General features: G+C 44.9%; 1 protein-coding gene across 1 annotated transcript in view; it reads left to right on the top strand.

The window, feature by feature from the left end:
- The window catches only part of LOC308333453 (endothelin-converting enzyme-like 1), a 64,035-nt gene that overhangs the window by 39,228 nt on the left and 1,346 nt on the right, over window positions 1–23,461 (top strand). Inside the window, exons 11-20 of the mRNA XM_080789875.1 lie at window positions 5,202–5,276; window positions 6,044–6,147; window positions 9,125–9,183; window positions 11,339–11,390; window positions 12,554–12,621; window positions 14,177–14,301; window positions 14,553–14,618; window positions 18,129–18,224; window positions 18,990–19,066; window positions 21,113–23,461. The exon at window positions 21,113–23,461 is cut by the window's right edge and continues 1,346 nt beyond it. Coding sequence (XP_080646001.1) covers window positions 5,202–5,276; window positions 6,044–6,147; window positions 9,125–9,183; window positions 11,339–11,390; window positions 12,554–12,621; window positions 14,177–14,301; window positions 14,553–14,618; window positions 18,129–18,224; window positions 18,990–19,066; window positions 21,113–21,212 — 822 coding nt within the window. The 3' untranslated portion in view covers window positions 21,213–23,461. The remainder of the gene's footprint in view (window positions 1–5,201; window positions 5,277–6,043; window positions 6,148–9,124; window positions 9,184–11,338; window positions 11,391–12,553; window positions 12,622–14,176; window positions 14,302–14,552; window positions 14,619–18,128; window positions 18,225–18,989; window positions 19,067–21,112) is intronic.

Genomic DNA, 23,461 nt, shown 5'->3' with positions numbered 1-23,461 from the left:
AGGCTGCAGGTAGACAGGCTGCAGGTAGACAGGTAGACAGGCTGCAGGTAGACAGGCTGCAGGTAGACAGGTAGACAGGCTGCAGGTAGACAGGCTGCAGGTAGACAGGTAGCAGGCCGCCATGCAGAGCGAACGTACACCAAGTTACAATTTACAATTTAGGCATTTAGCAGACGCCCTTAATCCAGAGCAATTTACATTAAGCAAGAACAAAAAGCATGGGAATACATCACATAAAAGCATTTATGCATTTATTAACCAGGGAAACTCCCCCCTGCCAGGTGTAAAACATGGACACTCAGGCATGAAGGAAGCATGAGTTCAAGTCCGTTGCTCTCCCCTGCAGGTTGGCGAGGGTGTGTAGAGCGGCTAGAGCCTAAAAATAAGGGTAGGTAGGTACCCTCACAAAAAACATGCAGTAATCCTGGTCTCTAAACTGCCTCCCCCTGGCCAGCCGGGGCGCCTGATGGAGGGGAAAGGAACTGGTTGGAATAACGTGTTCCTTCCATGCGCTACGTCCAACCAGGGAAACTCCCCCCTGTCAGGTGTAAAGGAGCAACTTGGACACTCAGGCATGAAGGAAGCATGAGTTCAAGTCCGTTGCTCCCCTTGTCCCCCATATGGGGACTAGGTTGGTGGAGGGTGTGTAGAGCCCAGGATCACATTAGATGATTGACACAGGGGTGAAAAATGGGTTACAAAATCGTAAAGAAAAATGCATTTATCATGAAACATGCGTAAGCGAAGAACGTAACAGTGGAATATCTATATAATGAAACTACATAATAGACTATACATGTACTATATTATGCTATACATTATGTACTATGACGTGCTATGACTACATAGAATGCAATTATAGTGCTGTCTACATAACAATAACATGCTATAAGTCTGTAATCAAATGCTATCTAAGTCTACAGAAATGCTAAGGGGGTATAGGGTAAGTGCTATGGGCCATGATGGAGTCTGAAAAGGTGGGTTTTCAGACTACGGCGGATGATTGGGAGTGATGCTGCAGTTCTGACTGCGATGGGAAGTGCATTCCACAGTTTTGGAGCCAGAAGGGAGAAGAGTTTGGGACGTGTGGAGCGTTGTTGTCCCGGCGTTTTTAGTGAGGGTACTTCCAGCTTTCCCTGCGTTGGCTGATCTGAGTGCTCGGGAGGGTTTGTAGGGTACGATCAGACTTATAAGATATGGGGGAGCCATACCTTTACAGTAGATATGGGGGAGCCATACCTTTGGTTGCATCGAATGCCAGCATGTGGAGCAAAGGAAAGTTACTATGTTTACCCAGGGTAACTGGACTAAGCTCAAGAACTTGTTTACAGCCAGGCCCTGCTCATAGAACATTTCATGGTATAGGGGTTCAATGCCTTGTCCAAGGGCACTTCAGCGGTGGTAATTTTAACGTGCCGGTCCGGGGATACGAACTAACGACCTTCCGATATCAAGACCGCTCCGCGAACCGTTCGGCCACCGCTGCCCCTTTAGGGCGGAGACATGTGCGAATTTTGGCTGGTTGAAGACTAAAGGGGTCCATTTAATTGGTAACCCAACGACCTCTCCGTCATTTAGCTGGGGACCACCTGGAGGTGTGGAGGTTTAATCCAGATCACTGAAACACGGAGGTGTGGAGGTTTAATCCAGATCACTGAAACGGAGGTGTGGAGGTTTAATCCCGATCACTCACTCAGAACCCCTTTTGGTGTCTGTAGAATCCATCGTGTTATACTTTAGCTAATGAAAAATAGCAGATCTACAAGCTCATAACGCGACACTATGAACTTGAAGGTCTGCTATTTTTTTTTTATTGTGAAAATGTGCAAATCTTTGCTTCTGGGGGATCCCTGGAACAAAATACTGTCAGATGGGGGCTCAGCGGACAAAATACAGATAGTCTCTGGGGGTCCTTGACGTGAAATAGTTTGAGAACCACTGACATACAGTAGAAACATGGGGTTTTAACCATAGAGTTATTATACAATAGAGAAGACACCCAAGTTCTCCTCCCGTCCACTTGCATTGAGTTGCTCAGAAGCGCATGAGGCGAATCCACTCCTCCTTCCGGTTTAGGAACAGTGTGCATGCATTCTGGATGGATTGTCCTCAAACACATGAACGCGCGACGACCGGCAGAGTGGACGGAGCCTAGTGCGCGTTCATGTGTTTGAGGACCAAACCTTACCAAACTGCAATACCTTCTTCGGCCACTATGTCCATTGCGCTTCAGGATTTCCTCTGGGTGTCTTCTCTATTGTATAATAACTCTATGGTTTTAACCCTGTGAGAACCACTGACATACAGTAGAAACATGGGGTTTTAACCCTGTGAGAACCACTGACATACAGTAGAAACATGGGGTTTTAACCCTGTGAGAACCACTGACACACAGTAGAAACATGGGGTTTTAACCCTGTGAGAACCACTGACACACAGTAGAAACATGGGGTTTTAACCCTGTGAGAACCACTGACACACAGTAGAAACATGGGGTTTTAACCCTATGAGAACCGCTGACACACAGTAGAAACATGGGGTTTTAACCCTGTGAGAACCACTGACACACAGTAGAAACATGGGGTTTTAACCCTGTGAGAACCACTGACACACAGTAGAAACATGGGGTTTTAACCCTGTGAGAACCACTGACTTACAGTAGAAACATGGGGTTTTAACCCTGTGAGAACCACTGACACACAGTAGAAACATGGGGTTTTAACCCTGTGAGAACCACTGACACACAGTAGAAACATGGGGTTTTAACCCTGTGAGAACCACTGACATACAGTAGAAACATGGGGTTTTAACCCTGTGAGAACCACTGACTTACAGTAGAAACATGGGGTTTTAACCCTGTGAGAACCACTGACACACAGTAGAAACATGGGGTTTTAACCCTGTGAGAACCACTGACACACAGTAGAAACATGGGGTTTTAACCCTGTGAGAACCACTGACACACAGTAGAAACATGGGGTTTTAACCCTGTGAGAACCACTGACACACAGTAGAAACATGGGGTTTTAACCCTGTGAGAACCACTGACATACAGTAGAAACATGGGGTTTTAACCCTGTGAGAACCACTGACTTACAGTAGAAACATGGGGTTTTAACCCTGTGAGAACCACTGACACACAGTAGAAACATGGGGTTTTAACCCTGTGAGAACCACTGACACACAGTAGAAACATGGGGTTTTAACCCTGTGAGAACCACTGACACACAGTAGAAACATGGGGTTTTAACCCTGTGAGAACCACTGACACACAGTAGAAACATGGGGTTTTAACCCTGTGAGAACCACTGACATACAGTAGAAACATGGGGTTTTAACCCTGTGAGAACCACTGACATACAGTAGAAACATGGGGTTTTAACCCTGTGAGAACCACTGACATACAGTAGAAACATGGGGTTTTAACCCTGTGAGAACCACTGACATACAGTAGAAACATGGGGTTTTAACCCTGTGAGAACCACTGACATACAGTAGAAACATGGGGTTTTAACCCTGTGAGAACCACTGACACACAGTAGAAACATGGGGTTTTAACCCTGTGAGAACCACTGACATACAGTAGAAACATGGGGTTTTAACCCTGTGAGAACCACTGACATACAGTAGAAACATGGGGTTTTAACCCTGTGAGAACCACTTACATACAGTAGAAACATGGGGTTTTAACCCTGTGAGAACCACTGACACACAGTAGAAACATGGGGTTTTAACCCTGTGAGAACCACTGACATACAGTAGAGACATGGGGTTTTAACCCTGTGAGAACCACTGACATACAGTAGAAACATGGGGTTTTAACCCTGTGAGAACCACTGACACACAGTAGAAACATGGGGTTTTAACCCTGTGAGAACCACTGACATACAGTAGAAACATGGGGTTTTAACCCTGTGAGAACCACTGACACACAGTAGAAACATGGGGTTTTAACCCTGTGAGAACCACTGACACAAAGTAGAAACATGGGGTTTTAACCCTGTGAGAACCACTGACATACAGTAGAAACATGGGGTTTTAACCCTGTGAGAACCACTGACATACAGTAGAAACATGGGGTTTTAACCCTGTGAGAACCACTGACATACAGTAGAAACATGGGGTTTTAACCCTGTGAGAACCACTGACACACAGTAGAAACATGGGGTTTTAACCCTGTGAGAACCACTGACATACAGTAGAAACATGGGGTTTTAACCCTGTGAGAACCACTGACACACAGTAGAAACATGGGGTTTTAACCCTGTGAGAACCACTGACACAAAGTAGAAACATGGTGTTTTAACCCTGTGAGAACCACTGACATTTATTTATGTTTTTGTTTTTTGTTTTAGGTTTTATGACCTCAATTACACCCAAAAAACCTGAACTTTGAACATTCAGTGGATTTTCTGTGGTCTGAAGTTTTGGATTGGGTTTGGAAGCCTTTTTTTGAGCTACAATGAAAACAGGCAACAGTGAAAACAGTGACATCTGCTGGCAAATCCCATTGACATATATGGGATTTGCAGGCTCTTACATCACAAACTGCCGGGAAATCAGAGCACCTGTTTGAGCCAGAAAACCCCAGATCACAGAAAATCTACTGAATGTTAAAAGTTCATGTTTTTTGGGTGCAATTGAGATTAGAAAACCTAAAAAATAAAATAAGAACAATTCCTTTAAGGGTCTGTACTGAACGATAGCTCTCATGATCATAAAGTTATAATCCTTTTAGAGGGAAGTGCTGAATACACAGTCCTCTTCTGTAATCCTATAACACTGGTTCGCCTGATTAGCTTAATCGTGCGCGCGTGCGTGTGTGTGTGTGCGTGCGTGTGTGCGTGCGTGTGTGCGTGTGTGCGTGCGTGGGCTGTATATTTTGTCACAATGTTTGCTTCATCTTGACAGGATAGAACAGAACAAACTGTAGCTCCAGACAGAATTTAAAGGTGTAGAGAAAACGGAAATAATGGTCATTTTATTTTGACGTTTCAGACGGTTTCAACATGAAAAACACCGGTCTGACGTTTCTGAACCAATCAGAGCGTCGCATCCCTTCAGGCGATGGGACGGTAGCTACTGTAGTAGTGTTTGTCTCAACCATCCTAGTGATTCCTGTCTGCTCTCTCTCTCTCTCTCTCTCTCTCTCTCTCTCTCTCTCTCTCTCTCTCTCTCTCTCTCTCTCTCTCTCTCCCCAGCTGCAGCACATGATGGTAATGACGGGCTACCCAGACTTCCTGCTGAAACCTGAACTCATCGATCAGGAGTATGATGTGAGAGAACTCTGTCCGTCTCGCTGTTCACACTCGCACTTTTGATATCCCCCGATTACAAATCAAAAGAGAATGAGAATCGTGTGATATTGCGCTTATGGTACAGTTTACCCGTAAAGAAAGTGTGTCAACTCAATGTCCTTGTATAACTAAGATGCACGATAGAAATTCTTGTTTTTTTTAATGCCATAAACGAGCGCAAATATATATACATTGCGTCCCTCCCAGCAGCAACAACAACCCCATAGCCTGAAGTGAACTGGCTCGGCCAATAGAATGACGGGACGGGACGGGGGGAGGAGGAGGAGCTAGATTTGAATCTGTTAGGAAACACTCACTCTGGAAACGTCTCTATATCTCCTTTAATCCACTTTAGTCACGATGATTTATGATTTATGATTAATGTCACATCACCCCTTTATTTATGTTGCTTTTTCTCATATTGCATAGAATGAATATGAACAATATATCTCTCTCTCTCCCTCCCTCTCTCTCTCTCTCTCTCTCCCTCCCTCTCTCTCTCTCTCTCTCTCTCTCTCTCTCTCTCCCTCTCTCTCTCTCTCCCTCCCTCCCTCCCTCTCTCTCTCTCTCTCTCTCTCTCTCTCCCTCCCTCTCCCTCTCCCTCTCCCTCTCCCTCCCTCTCCCTCCCCCCCTCTCTCTCCCTCTCTCTCTCTCTCTCCCCATCCCCCTCTCCCTCTCCCTCCCCCCCCTCTCTCTCCCTCTCTCTCTCTCTCCCCATCCCCCTCTCCCTCTCCCTCTCTCTCCAGTTTGAGGTGGACCAGAAGACCTACTTCAAGAACATCCTCAACAGCATCAAGTTCAAGATCAAGCAGTCGGTCAAACAGATCCACAAAGAGGTCGACAAGAACGCGTGAGTTCCCTTACAGCTCTGCTTAACACAATTCAAAAATAGCAGATCTACAAGCTCGTAGTGCGCCACCGAGTGGCGCACTACAAGCTTGTAGGTCTGCTATTTTTTTGGAAAAACCGAAGAACGACTGACACAGAAACATATGTTTTTCAGAAAACTGTCAGGATGTATAGAAGACATTTTTAAGAATCTGATCTCAGGTCAGAATGGGTTAACTGCTCGTAACGGAAGGTTCTTCCGCCACTTGGAATCGAACCGGCAACTGCTTCTCATGGTGCAACGTTCCGTCTGATAAGCTTTATTATTGATATCAAACCGGATCGCAGATTTTTTTATTATTTTTTTCAGCGCCTCCGTCCACCTCTCTTTCTACAGGCCGACTAAAAAGCCCAATAACTCTAAATCTACGGAGCTCTCCGTGGTTTTTGATAAAACGCGCGATGTTCGGAGGAGGTCTTTGCTGATTATCCGTTGGTCTCTAGATGGAGACATTGTCGCTTTCTATAGAGCAAGGATGGCTTCACTTTAGCTCGCTAGCTCATGAGCTTGTAGGTCTGCTATTAGTGAAAATGTGGCGCGAATCTTTTTCAGAGCCAAAGATTTTAACTAAAATCTTTGCCCCTGGGGGGGGGGGGTCCCTGGAACAACATATATTGACATTAGGGGTCGCGGCCAATTACATTATAGGTCTAAAATGGTTAAAGGACAAAGAGAATGCAGGACCTCAAATATGTTTTATATACGATCCTCAATCCAACATCTGACAGGAATATGTAGGCTTAGCCTACTCATCAAATTCTACTTTATTAAAAAATGTCAAACATAAGTTTAGGACCCACTTAATTGACCAGATCACTTAATTATATTTCTTTGTATCATCTATTCTTTTCTCTAATCATGTAAATAACCAAAAAATTCATGTTCTTGTTGTTTTGTTGTTTTGTTTATGTTTTATAATACTGCAATCATGTGTTCTGGATATTCTATATCTCATGTACAATGTTTCATTATAGTCTATATAGGTAGAGGCTTTTTTTAACCTCAGCCTAGCACTTTACCCTTCTCATATTTATATGTTCACTGTGTTGTTTTTATACTGTGCTGAATAAAAAAATATATATATATGAGCAGCAACAAGACATATATTGGCCCCCATCAGCATCCCAAGGTGTTCAAAACAACGGCATCATTATAGTCCACGCATGCACACACACACACGCACGCACGCACGCACGCACGCACGCACGCACGCACGCACGCACGCACGCACGCACGCACGCACACGGCTGAAATCATGCATACCCCTTTTTATCATCAAAATGTGGTCCTTTCATCAGTCACAGTGTCTGATGGTGTCTCCTCCATGCATCTCTATGCTGGACGGCATCCTGGGCGGGAACCCCTTTTTGGCGTTAGCATCATGTTATGCTTTAGCTATTGAAAAATAGCAGATCTACAAGCTCGTAGCGCGCCAGCTACGAGCTTGTAGATCTGCTATTTTTTTTGAAAAACCGAAGAACGACTGACATACGTAGAAACGTAGCTTTTTCGGAAAACTGTCAGGATTTAGAAGACGTCTATATAGAATCGTTCCCGGGTCAAAATGAACCCATTATTACTCGTTTTTATTAATTACCCAAATGGTTCCCAGGTTACACCTGGGAAACATTTCCCAGGTTACACCTGGGAAACATTTCCCAGGTTACACCTGGGAAACATTCCACAGATCCTGACAGTTTTCTGAAAAACCCCATGATGATATTTTCATGTCGAGGAGATTTGAGTTAAAAACATTGGCTCGACTGAAAGAATATATATTCAAAGATTTGCGCCACATATTCACGATTTAAAAAAAATATCAGACCTATAAGGCGGGCTTGGCGAAAGGGCCTTTCTGTGTGGAGTTTGCATGTTCTCCCCGTGTCCCCTAGGCTAGGCACCCTCACAAAAACATGCAGTAATCCTGGTCTCTAAACTGCCTCCCCCTGGCCAGCCGGGGCGCCTGATGGAGGGGAAAGGAACTGGTTGGAATAACGTGTTCCTTCCACGCGCTACGTCCAACCAGGGAAACTCCCCCCTGTCAGGTGTAAAGGAGCAACTTGGACACTCAAGCATGAAGGAAGCATGAGTTAAGTCCGCTCTCCCCAGGTTGGCGGAGGGTGTGTAGAGCCCAGGATCACATTACATGATTGACACAGGGGTGAAAAATGGGTTAGAAAATTGTGGGATAAAAAATATATTAAAAAAAAGATAGCAGACCTATACAAGCTCGTGGCGCTCGGTTCCAAATAGCAGCTTGTAGATCTGCTTTTTTTCAATAGCTTGCCTTAAAGTAAATACATAATCCTTTAAAACACCAAAAGGGGTTCCTTCCCAGAATGTGTTTAATTCACTGGTGGAACATGAAGGGCGTCTCACAGCGTTCTGTAATCCATTCCATTCCACGAGGCTCACTTTGAAATCCTCAGAGGTCTGAGTGAGAATAACATAATAAAATAGAACCAAATGGACCCCCCGAGGTAATTACATGATTTACTCTCTGGTGATCAAACACATGTGTGTGCGTGCGTGCGCGCGTGTGTGTGTGCGTGCGTGCGTGCGTGCGTGCGTTGCGTGCGTGTGTGCGTGCGTGCGTGCGTGCGTGCGTGGCGATCCTTAGGTTTGACCCTCAACCCACAGGTCGGGATCAGCGTTGTTGATATTTTTATGATATATTTTGGGGTCAGGTGAGTTTAAAAAAACATATAATAATCAAACCTTAAAAGTCCATAGACTCTCGCTGCCACATATCATTTCTGAAAAGCTCCCCTGAAAAACTCCTGACCCTCCTGATGTATATGTACTTGCGTGCGTGCGTGCGTGCGTGCGTGCGTGCGTGCGTGCGTGCGTTGCGTGCGTGCGTTGCGTGCGTGTGTGCGTGCGTGCGTGCGTGCGTTGCGTTGCGTGCGTGTTTGACAACATGGTGTCTCCTCTGCAGGTGGCTGCTTCCTCCTCAGGCTCTGAATGCCTACTATCTCCCTAACAAGAACCAAATGGGTGAGTCAGTGGCGTGCGCACACACACACGCACACACACACACACACACACACACACACACACACACACGTCTCCGCAGCAGCGGGTCTGTATAGCATATTCACACTCTGTCTCTGTCTGGTTCTATGATGTCATTGCGTTCAGTTTAAAGTGTCCAATGAAAACAGTCTCTATGATTTTTTTTATCCTTTATCTACCCAGGGAAATAGCTGAGCACAGGTGCTCATTTTCAGCACCGCCCTGCACATAGAAATACACACACATGACACACACACACACACACACACACACACACACACACACACACATTAAAACCTGAGAGCTGACCAGTACAACCACAGTCTGATACTGGTTGCGAAAGGGCCTTTCTGTGTGGAGTTTGCATGTTCTCCCCGTGTCCCCTAGGGCAGGTACCCTCACATGTTCTCCCCGTGTCCCCTAGGGTAGGTACCCTCACATGTTCTCCCCGTGTCCCCTAGGGCAGGTACCCTCACATGTTCTCCCCGTGTCCCCTAGGGTAGGTACCCTCACATGTTCTCCCCCGTGTCCCCTAGGGTAGGTACCCTCACATGTTCTCCCCGTGTCCCCTAGGGTAGGTACCCTCACATGTTCTCCCCGTGTCCCCTAGGGTAGGTACCCTCACATGTTCTCCCCGTGTCCCCTAGGGTAGGTACCCTCACATGTTCTCCCCGTGTCCCCTAGGGTAGGTACCCTCACATGTTCTCCCCGTGTCCCCTAGGGTAGGTACCCTCACATGTTCTCCCCGTGTCCCCTAGGGTAGGTACCCTCACATGTTCTCCCCGTGTCCCCTAGGGTAGGTATACCCTCACAAAAAAACATGCAGTAATCCTGGTCTCTAAACTGCCTCCCCCTGGCCAGCCGGGGCGGCTGATGGAGGGGAAAAGGAACTGGTTGGAATAATGTGTTCCTTCCACGCGCTACGTCCAACCAGGGAAACTCCCCCTGTCAGGTGTAAAGGAGCAACTTGGACACTCAGGCATGAAGGAAGCATGAGTTCAAGTCCGTTGCTCTCCCCTTGTCCCCCATATATGGGGACTAGGTTGGCGGAGGGTGTGTAGAGCCCAGGATCACATTAGATAATTGACGCAGGGGTGAAAAATGGGCTACAAAATCGTGGGATAAAAAAAAGAATACGATAAAGACCTCTTTTTACTGTACCTGGAAATGAACTGTATTTACAGCTTGTACATTCAGGGAATCCAGAGAAATGCAGCATATTTTAAAACGTGCAAAAACCCACAGAAAATAAATTAACGGTTCCTCCATATTGTCAACTTTAATGACGAAATTAATACATAAAAATATATACAAGGAGTGAATCGCTATCATTAAAAATCATCACTCTTAACCCATTCTGAACGGGAACCCATTTTGGTGTTAGCATCATGTTATGCTTTAGCTATTGAAAAATAGCAGATCTACAAGCTCATAGCGCGCCACCGAGTGGCGCGCTACGAGCTTGTAGGTCTGCTATTTTTGAAAAATCGAAGAATGACTGACATTTTTTTAGAATCTGATCTCGGGTCAGAATGGGTTAATCAGACCTAGTGTGTGTCCAGTGGAAACCTCGTATGAATTTGATCTCAGGTCAGAATGGGTTAATTTAACTCGGAGTGTAAAAACTGGACTCACACACATCAAAGGTCACGTTAAAAATAAAAAATGAACGGTGTGAGGTATACTTTGAGGTGTATTATGGATGAACGTCCAAAATGTGACATTCATGATGTGGTATTGAAGTAATATAATTCTGTGTCTTCCTCTTGGCCAGTTCACATGTTGTAAAAGAGACTTCAGTCTCAATGTGTTTTTTTTTACTGTTTAAATAAAGGTTAAAGGTATATTCAGTGATTTCACTTAATTCAAATATCACTTATTTTTTTTGTTTTGTTGTGATAATCCTCTCTACTATAGAGTGTGCTGACCATATAAGGAGTTCCTCCCTGTCCCCAGTTAACCCCTGGGGGTCAAAAAACCTTAGGTTTCGTTTTTGGCTCTCTATCCTGATTGGATGAAAGGCTTAGGTCCCACAGCCAAAAACGAAACCTAAGGTTTTTTGGAGTGAAATCACTGAATATAATGTACCTTTAAATAAAACAAATATAAACGTCTGTGTCTCTTATCTCCTCCTCAGTGTTTCCTGCCGGCATCCTTCAGCCCACCCTCTACGACCCAGAGTTTCCACAGTAAGTGTGTGTGGGCGTGCACGTGTGTGTGGGCGTGCATGTGTGTGTGTGTGGGCGTGCATGTGTGTGTGGGCGTCCGTGTGTGTGTGGGCGTGCGTGTGTGTGTGTGTGTGTGTGCGTGCATTGAGCACGTGCACCTTCGCCGCACAGAACGTCTCTTCTGGGTTGTTCGCTCACCCGGGACGGGGACCCACTTTTTGGTGTTTTAATTATATTAATATTAATAATCATATTATATTATTATGTTATGCTGTAGCTGTTGAAAGATTGGAGATCTACGAGCTTGTACACATTAAACCCAAGCGTTTAGGTTATAAACACTTATTTGTAACGCTTCTTAAACGTGTCACAGTGTTTAGATTATAAACAGAAGAACATCGTTTAATCGCCCGTCACACTTTTTAAACACATAAACGTGTTTAGTTTTTACAATCAAAGTCAGTCATAAATAGGTGTTTAGAATTCAAACACTATGGGTGTTCTCGTGATGTGTTTGAGTGAACTCGTGTTCTACTGTTATGTTATGAATATTAATAAACATTTGGCATTTTATTATTACACACTGGTGTTTAGGTTTTAAACGCGTCACATGCTCCAGGGATTTACAGTGATAGGTCTGTAGCGAGCTTGTAGGTCTGTAGCGCAAATCTAGTGTAATATATATTCTTTCACAGCAAACTTTTTAACTCAAATCTTAGCTGGGGGGGGGGGGGGTGGTTGTATCTGGAACAACATATTTTCAGATGGGGGTCGGCGGCCAAATACAGATCATTTTTTGGGGTCCTTGACATGAAATATTGAGCACCACTGGCACCACCGCTTTCAGAAAACTGTCATGATTTAGAAGCCTTTTTTTTTTAATCGGTCAGGCCTTAATGGGTTAAAGCTGCTATAAGCAATAATATTTCAACATTTGAATGACCTTTTTTAATGTTTTGTTTTTTGTATTCAGAGAGCCCAAAAAATGGGTAAAACACTCTTTGCCACCCTCTAGAGGCCGCAATCTGCATTCAAATCACGTCACAGAGCACTATTATTATATGGCCAGGCGGAGGCAGTTTAGTGACCAGGATTACTGCATGTTTTTTTGTGAGGGTACCTACTATTATATGCACTATTATTATTATAGTAACAGTAACCCACTGTTCTCTCTCTGCTTCCAGGTCTCTGAACTATGGAGGGATTGGAGCCATTATAGGCCATGAGCTGACCCATGGATACGACGACTGGGGTAAGAATGAGAGACGGGTTATAAACTGTTTTAAACACATAATTTGTAACACTTTTTAAACGTGTCACAGTGTTTAGATTATAAACAGAAGGACATGTGTTTAGTTTTTACAATCAAAGTCAGTCATATTATAGGTGTTTAGAATTTGAACACTAGGTGTTCTCGTGAGGTGTTTGAGTGAACTCGTGTTCTACTGTATTGTATGAATATTAATAAACACTTGGGCATTTTATTATTACACACATGGTGTTTAGGTTTAAACACGTCACATGTTCCAGGGATTTACAGTGTAGGCCCCTTTTCCAACGGTTGGTTCCCAGTGGGAACCGGTTCAGTTCTTTTCCACCGATTCGTTCCCAGTGGGAACCGGTTCAGTTCTTTTCCACCGGTTGGTTCCCAGTGAGAACCGGTTCAGTTCTTTTCCAACGGTTGGTTCCCAGTGAGAACCGGTTCAGTTATTTTCCACCGATTGGTTCCCAGTGGGAACCGGTTCAGTTATTTTCCACCGGTTGGTTCCCAGTGAGAACTGGTTCAGTTCTTTTCCACCGGTTGGTTCCCAGTGGGAACCGGTTCAGTTCTTTTCCACCGGTTGGTTCCCAGTGAGAACCGGTTCAGTTCTTTTCCACCGGTTGGTTCCCAGTGAGAACCGGTTCAGTTCTTTTTGGTTCTTAGTCCATGAGCCAGAGCTCCAAAATTGAAACGTTAATTATGAATTGAGTGTAGCTAAACCATACCTATATTAGATTGTTATCACCATTAAACTTCCCCAATTGAGTACTTACACGAAGACAATGATTTATTGTTTTACAAATTTTACATTTTTAAATATGCAAATTAGGCATTATGTAGGAAAATATGCAAAATAATCAAAAAAAATAAAAGCTACTACTGTGGAAGGGTTATCATGTATTAATTTACTTGTATTGATCTTATAAACAATTTAATATAGGGTATAGTTTGCTCACCAATTTTGGAGCTCTGGCTCATGGACTAAAAACCAAAAAGAACTGAACCGGTTTCCCAACCGGTGGAAAAGGGGTCTGAGAGTATTAAAAGGATAGAGACTGAACTGGCGCAAAGCTCCGCCCCCTCCGCTATATTCATGTCAGTGGAAGTTGCTCAGTGGCGTTTTGAAGCACCCGGAGGGACCGTCTATTCCCGCCTTTTTGGGGCGCATTTCCGCATTTGACCTCCAAAACTTTCGAGGTCAAATGCGGAAGTGCAACCGAGTGCCCAATGTTAAAGCCCAGCTGCTGCACGGGTTTCCTCGTCATGAATCCACGGGTCCGCCTGCAGTCCTTCCTCTTACCACCCAGCGCTTCAACGTTGGATTGCCTCGCTGGCCCCTTGCATCTACACCACAATGACCAGGAGTAGGGAGGTCCCCATACACTTTTTTTCTCTTCCGACCCGATCCTGATACCTCGATTTCTGTGTTAGCCGATACCGCTACCGAATACCGATACCAGTGTCGTGATCTCATGTTGTGTTTATAGCTATCTAGATATCAGTACGATCGTCATCTCAGTGATGTAATGGCTCATGTCTCCACTAGGGGGCCAGTACGATCGCCATGGCAACCTGAAGCAGTGGTGGACGGAGGACTCGTACAGGAAGTTCCAGAAGAGAGCCGAATGCATCGTCAAACTGTACGACAACTTCACCGTGTACAACCAGATGGTGGGGCGCACGCACACACACACACACACACACACACACACACACACACACAATGTTCCTCAAAATTCCTATGGCTAAAGTAAAACATCATGTGAATTGAGGGGCGCCTAGTAATGTTTGTCTAAAAAGCTCTAAACAGACATTAAAAGGCCATAGACTTGGCTGCCTTATGACTTCCGAAAGCCAGGCGTTGGGAGCCTGCAGCGCCCCCTCACAAAATGGAGAGTGACGTATTGGTTCTCTGTGTCCAGGTGAACGGCCGTCTGACTCTGGGCGAGAACATCGCGGACATGGGAGGTCTGAAGCTCTCTTTCTACGTAAGTAAACGTCTCATGATGAGACCGTCTGTCTGCTTTTGGTGCTCGTGCATCTCTTTAAAAACAAGGTGCTAGTGGAGTCCCACATTATTCAACCACTTAAATCCTCTATAACTTGTGGACCAGAGTCCCCCAGGGATCTACACTAGGCCCAGTCCTTTTAAACCCCTCTATACATAGTATATGAACTTTATTACAGGCTCGTGGCCCACAAGGTAAGACAGTACATCACATATACGAAAAGGAAAAAAAAAGAAAATACAGTACATTTACCCAGCCCCACAGGTTACTATTCTAGGCGAGGCACTCATGCCAGTGTCCTCTGATGGTAGAAGTGTACCTTACAGAACTACGGCCCGGGTCTGTCATCTGTCCTATGAGTCCATTCAGTGAGCGATCCAGCCTGCTCATGAATTTAAATGTCAAGTTCCTCAACAGAGCCATGAACGTAGTGAGACCCAATGAACAGAAAAGCCCACTGGCTCTAGTGCTCCTTGGTTTTTTTAACAGGATACGAAGACAGTCATTATAATAATAATAATAAACTTTATTTGTATAACACCTTTCATACATAAATGTAGCGCAAAGTGCTTCACAGGGCAAAAATAGAATACAATAAAACATAAGTAGTTAAAATGATAAAACAATGGCAAAGAACAACATTGAATATAAGAACATAAAATAAATAAAAATAAATAAAAACTAATAAAAACAAATAAAATAATAATAAAAACACCACATGCAGCAAATCAGTCAGGGCAGGGTGGGAACGTGCAAATTAAAACTCAATTAAAAGCAATGTTGTAGAAGTGGGTCTTGAGCTGAGCTTTAAAAATGTCTACAGAGGCTGCCTGACGAAGGTACAGTGGGAGTTTGTTCCATGCCGACGGCCCATAGAAGCAAAAAGCTGCTTCCCTGTATTTTTTAGTTGCCATTTTTTTTGGCAGCGCGAGCAGGCCAGCAGTGGAAGACCTTAGGGGGCGGTTTGGGACATATTTAGGCAGGCAGTCATTTAGGTAGGAAGGTGCGAGGCCATTGAGAGCTTTATAGACAAGTAAAATTATTTTAAAATCAATCCTAAAAACAACCGGAAGCCAGTGCAGTGATGCCAAAACTGGAGTAATATGTTCTCTCATCTTAGTTCTAGTTAAAACTCTGGCTGCTGCATTTTGGACGAGTTGTAATCTGTCAGTTGTTTTCTTAGGCAGTCCTGAATAAAGTGCATTGCAGTAGTCAAGCCGAGAGAAAACAAAGGCGTGGATTAGCGTTTTTGCATCGTCCAAGGACAAATAGGCTCTGATTCGTGCAATATTTCTAAGGTGAAAAAAGGCAATCTTGGTAACATGATTAATGTGAGAATTAAAATTCAATTCAGAATCAATAATAACCCCCAGGTTCTTTACTGTACTGTTACTTTCTACAGTCAGGTTACCAAGTCTGCTTATTATTGATTGTTTCTGCTCACTAGAACCGATTATGAGAACTTCTGTCTTATCCTCATTTAGCTTGAGAAAGTTCTCACTCATCCAACATTTAATGCTAGACAAACAGGTCAACAGCGGGTCTAAAGCACAGGGATCATCTGGAGCAACAGAAAGATAAAGTTGGGTATCATCAGCATAGAAATGAAAATTGACTCCGTGATTGGTAATGAGTTCGCCCAATGGCAGTATGTACAAGGAGAAAAGCAAGGGGCCAAGAATCGAGCCCTGTGGAATACCAGAGCTGATGTCGTGGTTGTCTGAGTCAAACTCGGCTAGATTGACAAAGTAACTTCTGTTTGATAGGTAGGAGGAAAACCAGGACAGGGCCGTACCAGACAGGCCTATCCAGTGCTCCAGACACTGTATTAAAATTGATTGATTATAGGCTACTTGCAGTTTGTGTAAGTTCTCCTTCTTGTACTTTACCCACAGTGGAGCTGTGTAGAGAGGGGTGCAATAAGCTCTAAAGAGGTTTACCTTAACATCCGTAGTACATAGTCTTGTGTAGCCAGACAGACAACTATTCCACAATCCTCGAATGCTATATAGGAGTCGGGAACTACAGCTCCCATAATGCTATATAGGAGTCGGGGAACTACAGCTCCCAGAATGCTATATAGGAGTCGGGAACTACAGCTCCCAGAATGCTATATAGGAGTCGGGAACTACAGCTCCCAGAATGCTATATAGGAGTCGGGGAACTACAGCTCCCAGAATGCTATATAGGAGTCGGGAACTACAGCTCCCAGAATGCTATAAAGGAGTCGGGAACTACAGCTCCCAGAATGCTATATAGGAGTCGAGAACTACAGCTCCCAGAATGCTATATAGGAGTCGGGGAACTACAGCTCCCAGAATGCTATATACGAGTCGGGAACTACAGCTCCCAGAATGCTATATAGGAGTCGGGGAACTACAGCTCCCAGAATGCTATATAGGAGTCGGGAACTACAGCTCCCCAAATCCGAATAAGAAAGCTTCCATTTTCCGTTTCACGAAAATATACTTTAAAATATCTTTGCATTTAATTTAATTTATTTCCATTTCTGCTATAAGCAGCGAGCTGATATGCTGAGATGATTTCTATTTAGATTAGACTCAATCTGCGCGACTGTAAAGACGAAACGGAAGTGCGGAGGAGGCTCCACTTCCGCTGTATCGCTGACACATCACAGAGCTTCCGTTGCTCCAGACTGTACGACGGAAGCATTTATATTGTACTCATCACAGAGCTTCTGTTGCTCCAGACTGTACGACGGAAGCATTTATATTGTACTCATCACAGAGCTTCCGTTGCTCCAGACTGTACGACGGAAGCATTTATATTGTACTCATCACAGAGCTTCTGTTGCTCCAGACTGTACGACGGAAGCATTTATATTGTACTCATCACAGAGCTTCCGTTGCTCCAGACTGTACGACGGAAACATTTATATTGTACTCATCACAGAGCTTCCGTTGCTCCAGACTTTACGACAGAAGCATTCATATTGTACTCATCATAGAGCTTCCGTTGCTCCAGACTGTACGACGGAAGCATTCATATTGTAGTCATCATAGAGCTTCCGTTGCTCCAGACTGTACGACAGAAGCATTCATATTGTAGTCATCATAGAGCTTCCGTTGCTCCAGACTGTACGACGGAAGCATTTATATTGTACTCATGACAGAGCTTCCGTTTCTCCAGACTGTACGACGGAAACATTTATATTGTACTCATCACAGAGCTTCCGTTGCTCCAGACTGTACGACGGAATTATGCATTTGAAAATTGCGAGAGGCAGAACAGTCTGGCCACGTGAGATCGAGTGCCCTCGATCTCACGTGGCCAGACAAATATCTTAAAACTAAAATAGCCGATCTACAAGCTCACAACGTTGCCGAGAAGTGAGAATGCATCTTTATTTGTTATGTCTCCCTGCTTCTGTCATTTGTGCCTCTCTCTCTCTCTCTCTCTCTCTCTGATCTCTCTCTCTATCTATCTCTCTCTCTCTCTCTCTCTCTCTCTCTCTCTCTCTCTCTCCAGGCGTACCAGAAGTGGGTGAGGGAACACGGTCCGGAGAGACCGCTGCCCGGCCTTAAATACACCCACGAGCAGCTCCTCTTCATCGCCTTTGCACAGGTTGGTACCATGTGTCCCATGTTCCTGTAGACATGGTACCATGTGTCCCATGTTCCTGTACACATGGTACCATGTGTCCCATGTTCCTGTACACATGGTACCATGTGTCCCATGTTCCTGTACACATGGTACCATGTGTCCCATGTTCCTGTACACATGGTACCATGTGTCCCATGTTCCTGTACACATGGAACCATGTGTCCCATGTTCCTGTACACATGGTACCATGTGTCCCATGTTCCTGTACACATGGTACCATGTGTCCCGTGTTCCTGTACACGTGGTACCATGTGTCCCGTGTTCCTGTACACGTGGTACCATGTGTCCCGTGTTCCTGTACACGTGGTACCATGTGTCCCGTGTTCCTGTACACGTGGTACCATGTGTCCCGTGTTCCTGTACACGTGGTACCATGTGTCCCGTGTTCCTGTACACGTGGTACCATGTGTCCCGTGTTCCTGTACACGTGGTACCATGTGTCCCGTGTTCCTGTACACGTGGTACCATGTGTCCCATGTTCCTGTACACATGGTACCATGTGTCCCGTGTTCCTGTACACATGGTACCATGTGTCCCATGTTCCTTTTGGTGTTAGCATCATGTTATGCTTTAGCTATTGAAAAATAGCAGATCTACAAGCTCGTAGCGCGCCACCGAGTGGCGCGCTACGAGCTTGTAGGTCTGCTATTTTTGAAAACATAGAAGACATTTTTAGAATCTGATCTCAGGTCAGAATGGTTTAATGGTTGTTCCCCGTCTCCTCAGAACTGGTGCATGAAGAGGAGATCTCAGTCCATCTACCTTCAGCTGCTGACCGACAAACACGCACCGGAGCACTATAGGTACGCGCACGCACACACGCAACACACGCACGCACGCACGCACGCAACGCAACGCACGCACGCACGCACACACACACACAACGCAACGTAACGCACACACGCAACGCAACGCACGTACGCAACGCACGCACGCAACGCAACACAACGCACGCACTCAACGCACACACAAATTAACAGCCAAATACATGGCTGTCACATTTCACTTTGTGTCCAGTTTGTACAGGTGGTAGTCATGGAAACATGGAGAGAGAGAGAGAGCTATAAATTATTGTTACAATATTTAACAGATATGTCCAAAAGCTGGTATTATCAGGGGGGGGCACCTCCCCCCCCCCCCCCACACACACACACACACACACACACACACACACACACACACAGACACACACACTTAATCCTTTCATATTTAAATGAACTGAGACAACGGTGGAACAGGTATTCTCATTTATATTCAGAAATGTCCTTATTTAATAATAATAGTATAGTGGATGTATTCCGCAGCCAAATACTGACGCATTTCAGTGTTTTTACCCAGTATTTAATTAAAAAGCACTCACATGTATGATTACTGGAATATTGAGCAGAGATGAGTGTTTTCAGTACACCGCCCTGCTCTGCTCTGCCTCACTGTATATGTTTCTTTTCCCTTTTCATCTCCTTTATGAGGAATTCCTTTTCTGTTCTTTGGCTTTTGTGTCTATTTGTACGTCTCTAAATGGTGTGATGAATTGAACAAGGTGGACCCTCTTGTAAACAAGTGTAACGCTTTATGGTGTCGTCCACTCACAGTTAAGTGTTTGTATTGAGTTGTGCTTGAAATGTTACTGTAATTCTGCAAACTGTCAATATTTCAATCAATCAATCAATCAATCAATCAATCAATTCTACTAGGGATGGGATTTATTCAGTAACCCATTTAGACCTGACATCGAAATTTTGAAAATGTCTTCTAAATCATGACTGTTTTCTGAAAAACCTGAAAAAAATATGTTTCTATATCAGTGGTGCTCAATATTTCATGTCAAGGACCCCAATTTCTTTTTTATTGTAATTGGCCACCGACCCCCATCTTGAAAATATGTTGTTCCAAGGAACCCTACCCAGAAGCAAAGATTTTTTGTTAAAAACGTTTGCTCTGAAAGAACATTGTTTGTCACATTTTCACGATTTTTTTCAAAAATAGCAGAGCTACAAGCTCGTAGCTCCGGCACTCGGTGCCGCCCTACAAGCTTGTAGATCTGCTATTTTCCAATAGCTTTAAGTATAGCATAATACTTAAAACACCAAAAAGGGTTTCCCGTTCTGAATGACTTAACTGATAATTGATACGTTTTGGTTACCTTATCGATCGATTAACTGGTTCGTTGATAAGCATAAGAGTTTTTGTAAAAAAACCAAAACAAATCAGATAATCTAATGTCTAACATAAAAATGAAAATGAAAAATGAAATGAAAAGTACACTGTCTTGTCTTGTCTTGTCTTGTCTTGTCTTGTCTTGTCTTGTCAGTCACATCACATGCAAAAGCAGAGACGTTTCTGTGGCTACCAAGGTGGGGGTGTGGGGGACTTTTAATCGATTAACAATTAGTAAAATGTGTTCATTGTGTCTCCTACAGGGTGCATGTGTTCTTTGTGTCTCCTACAGGGTGATGTGTTCTTTGTGTCTCCTACTGCAGGTTGCATGTGTTCTTTGTGTCTCCTACTACAGGGTGATGTGTTCTTTGTGTCTCCTACTGCAGGGTGATGTGTTCTTTGTGTCTCCTATTGCAGGGTGATGTGTTCTTTGTGTCTCCTACAGGGTGCATGTGTTCTTTGTGTCTCCTACTACAGGGTGATGTGTTATTTGTGTCTCCTACTGCAGGGTGATGTGTTCTTTGTGTCTCCTACTACAGGGTGATGTGTTCTTTGTGTCTCCTACTGCAGGGTGATGTGTTCTGTGTCTCCTACTGCAGGGTGATGTGTTCTTTGTGTCTCCTACTACAGGGTGATGTGTTCTTTGTGTCTCCTACTGCAGGGTGATGTGTTCTTTGTGTCTCCTACTGCAGGGTTATCGGCAGTGTGTCTCAGTTCGATGAGTTCTCCCGTGTGTTCCACTGTCCCAAGGGCTCACCCATGAACCCTGTGGACAAGTGCTCCGTGTGGTGACCTCTGACCCCTGAACCACGCCCCCCCCTGGGCTGACCTTTGACACCTCCACAGCCTCCTCCTCGTCCACTTCCTGTCTCAGACGACCTCTAAGCGTTATTCATATAGTCTGGATTTCCGGTGGTGGGGTGACCACCGAACTACAACATGACGTCACTGAGCCGCGGTGAAGAGCAAACCACCGCCACCGCTCCAGCCCTTCTCTCTGTTTTTAACTCACCACCGCTCAACGTTATTTCAGCTCCGGTGGTCAGCTCACCACCGGAGCGGTGGTCACCTCACCACCAGAGCAAAGCAAAGTTACTATGTTTACCCAGGCTAAGCTCAATAACTTGTTTACAGACAGGCCCTGCTCATAGAACATTTCATGGTAGTGGTTCAATGCCTTGTCCAAGGGCACTTCAACGGTGGTAATTTTAACTTGCCGGTCCGGGGATACGAACTATAGCGACCTTCCGATATCAAGACCGCTCCGCAAACCGTTCGGCCTCCGCTGCCTCACCACCGGAGTGGTGGTCACCTCACCACAGGAGCAGGGTGGTCACCTCACCACCGGAGCAGGGTGGTCACCTCACAACCGGAGCAGGGTGGTCACCTCACCACCGGAGCGGTGGTCAGCTCACCACCGGAGCGGTGGTCAGCTCACCACCGGAGCGGTGGTCACCTCACCACCGGAGCGGTGGTCACCTCACCACCGGAGCGGTGGTCACCTCACCACCGGAGCAGGGTGGTCACCTCACCACCGGAGCAGGGTGGTCACCTCACCACCGGAGCGGTGGTCGCCCAAAAAAACAGACTATGAATGAACCTCTAGTTTATCATCATCCTGTTTGGATGTGCGTACATTACTGTTACACACTGTAGCACGTACTGTAAACGCCTCATTTCGCCACACATTAACATTATCGCTCTGTTAATCGGGGACACAGTGAGCGAGCGTCGCGATCAAACTACATGACGACGGTATACATGTTCCACGCCATATTTGATTATATTTTTCTACGTTTAGATTAGCATTTATTTTGAAATCATCTATTTTTGTATCTCAAACGATGTAAACACAGCATAATTGTGAGTATAAGTTAACACAAGCGTTTTTCTTTCATTTTTTTCAATTATTATTATTATTAAATTATATGTTTTCTTCAAATATTTTAATTATTACTGCTATTATTTGGTATTTAAGCTCAAAGATGGAACATGCTTTTCTGAATAATGGATTGGGAAGCAAATAAGCTTCTCTTTCTGGACGGAAGGACAAGCGAGACAAGAGGACACGTTCCTGCCTAGAAATGAAGACGGACAATGAACTGGAGTCACGACCGTACTTTACCGTCCTCTACCGTCCTCTACCGGCCTTTACCGTCGTCTCTCGGCCCCACCCCTCTCCAATTGTTTATATTGTGTTTAGTTTCCAAGATGGCCGCATCACCACGACATATGGCTGCGTTTAAAGGAAGGGAAAGGTACTATGTTTACCCAGGGTAACTGGACTAAGGAAAGGAAAGGTACTATGTTTACACAGGGTAACTGGACAAAGGAAAGGAAATGTACTATGTTTACCCAGGGTAACTGGACTAAGGAAAGGAAAGGTACCATGTTTAGTATTGTTTACCCAGGGTAACTGGACTAAGGAAAGGAAAGGTACTATGTTTACCCAGGGTAACTGGACTAAGGAAAGGAAAGGTACCATGTTTACCCAGGGTAACTGGACTAAGGAAAGGAAAGGTACCATGTTTACCCAGGGTAACTGGACTAAGGAAAGGAAAGGTACTATGTTTACCCAGGGTAACTGGACTAAGGAAAGGAAAGGTACCATGTTTACCCAGGGTAACTGGACTAAAGGAAAGGAAAGGTACTATGTTTACCCAGGGTAGTTAACTGGACTAAGCTCAAGAACTTGTTTACAGCCAGGCCCTGCTCATAGAACATTTCATGGTAGAGGTTCAATGCCTTGCTCAAAGGGCAGCAGTGGTAATTTTAACGTGCCGGTCCGGGGATACGAACTATAGCGACCTTCCGATATCAAGACCGCGCTCCGCAAACCGTTCGGCCACCGCTGCCCCACATTCAAGACACCTGTCTTGGTCTGTCTTGTGTTTAATGGCCGCTCCAATGCATTTCCAATGGATATAGTTTGACCAAAACCTTTTGTTTGATGGGGGGAGGGGGGGGCAGAACACATCCATCAAAGCTGTGGTCAGACACAAGTCAGGTGTTCAGACACAAGGCAGTTGTCAGACACAAGA

Source organism: Protomyctophum bolini (assembly GCF_963924005.1).
Source record: "Protomyctophum bolini genome assembly, chromosome: 18".
Lineage (NCBI taxonomy): Eukaryota > Metazoa > Chordata > Actinopteri > Myctophiformes > Myctophidae > Protomyctophum > Protomyctophum bolini.
This window is presented reverse-complemented; position numbering and strand designations above follow the sequence as displayed.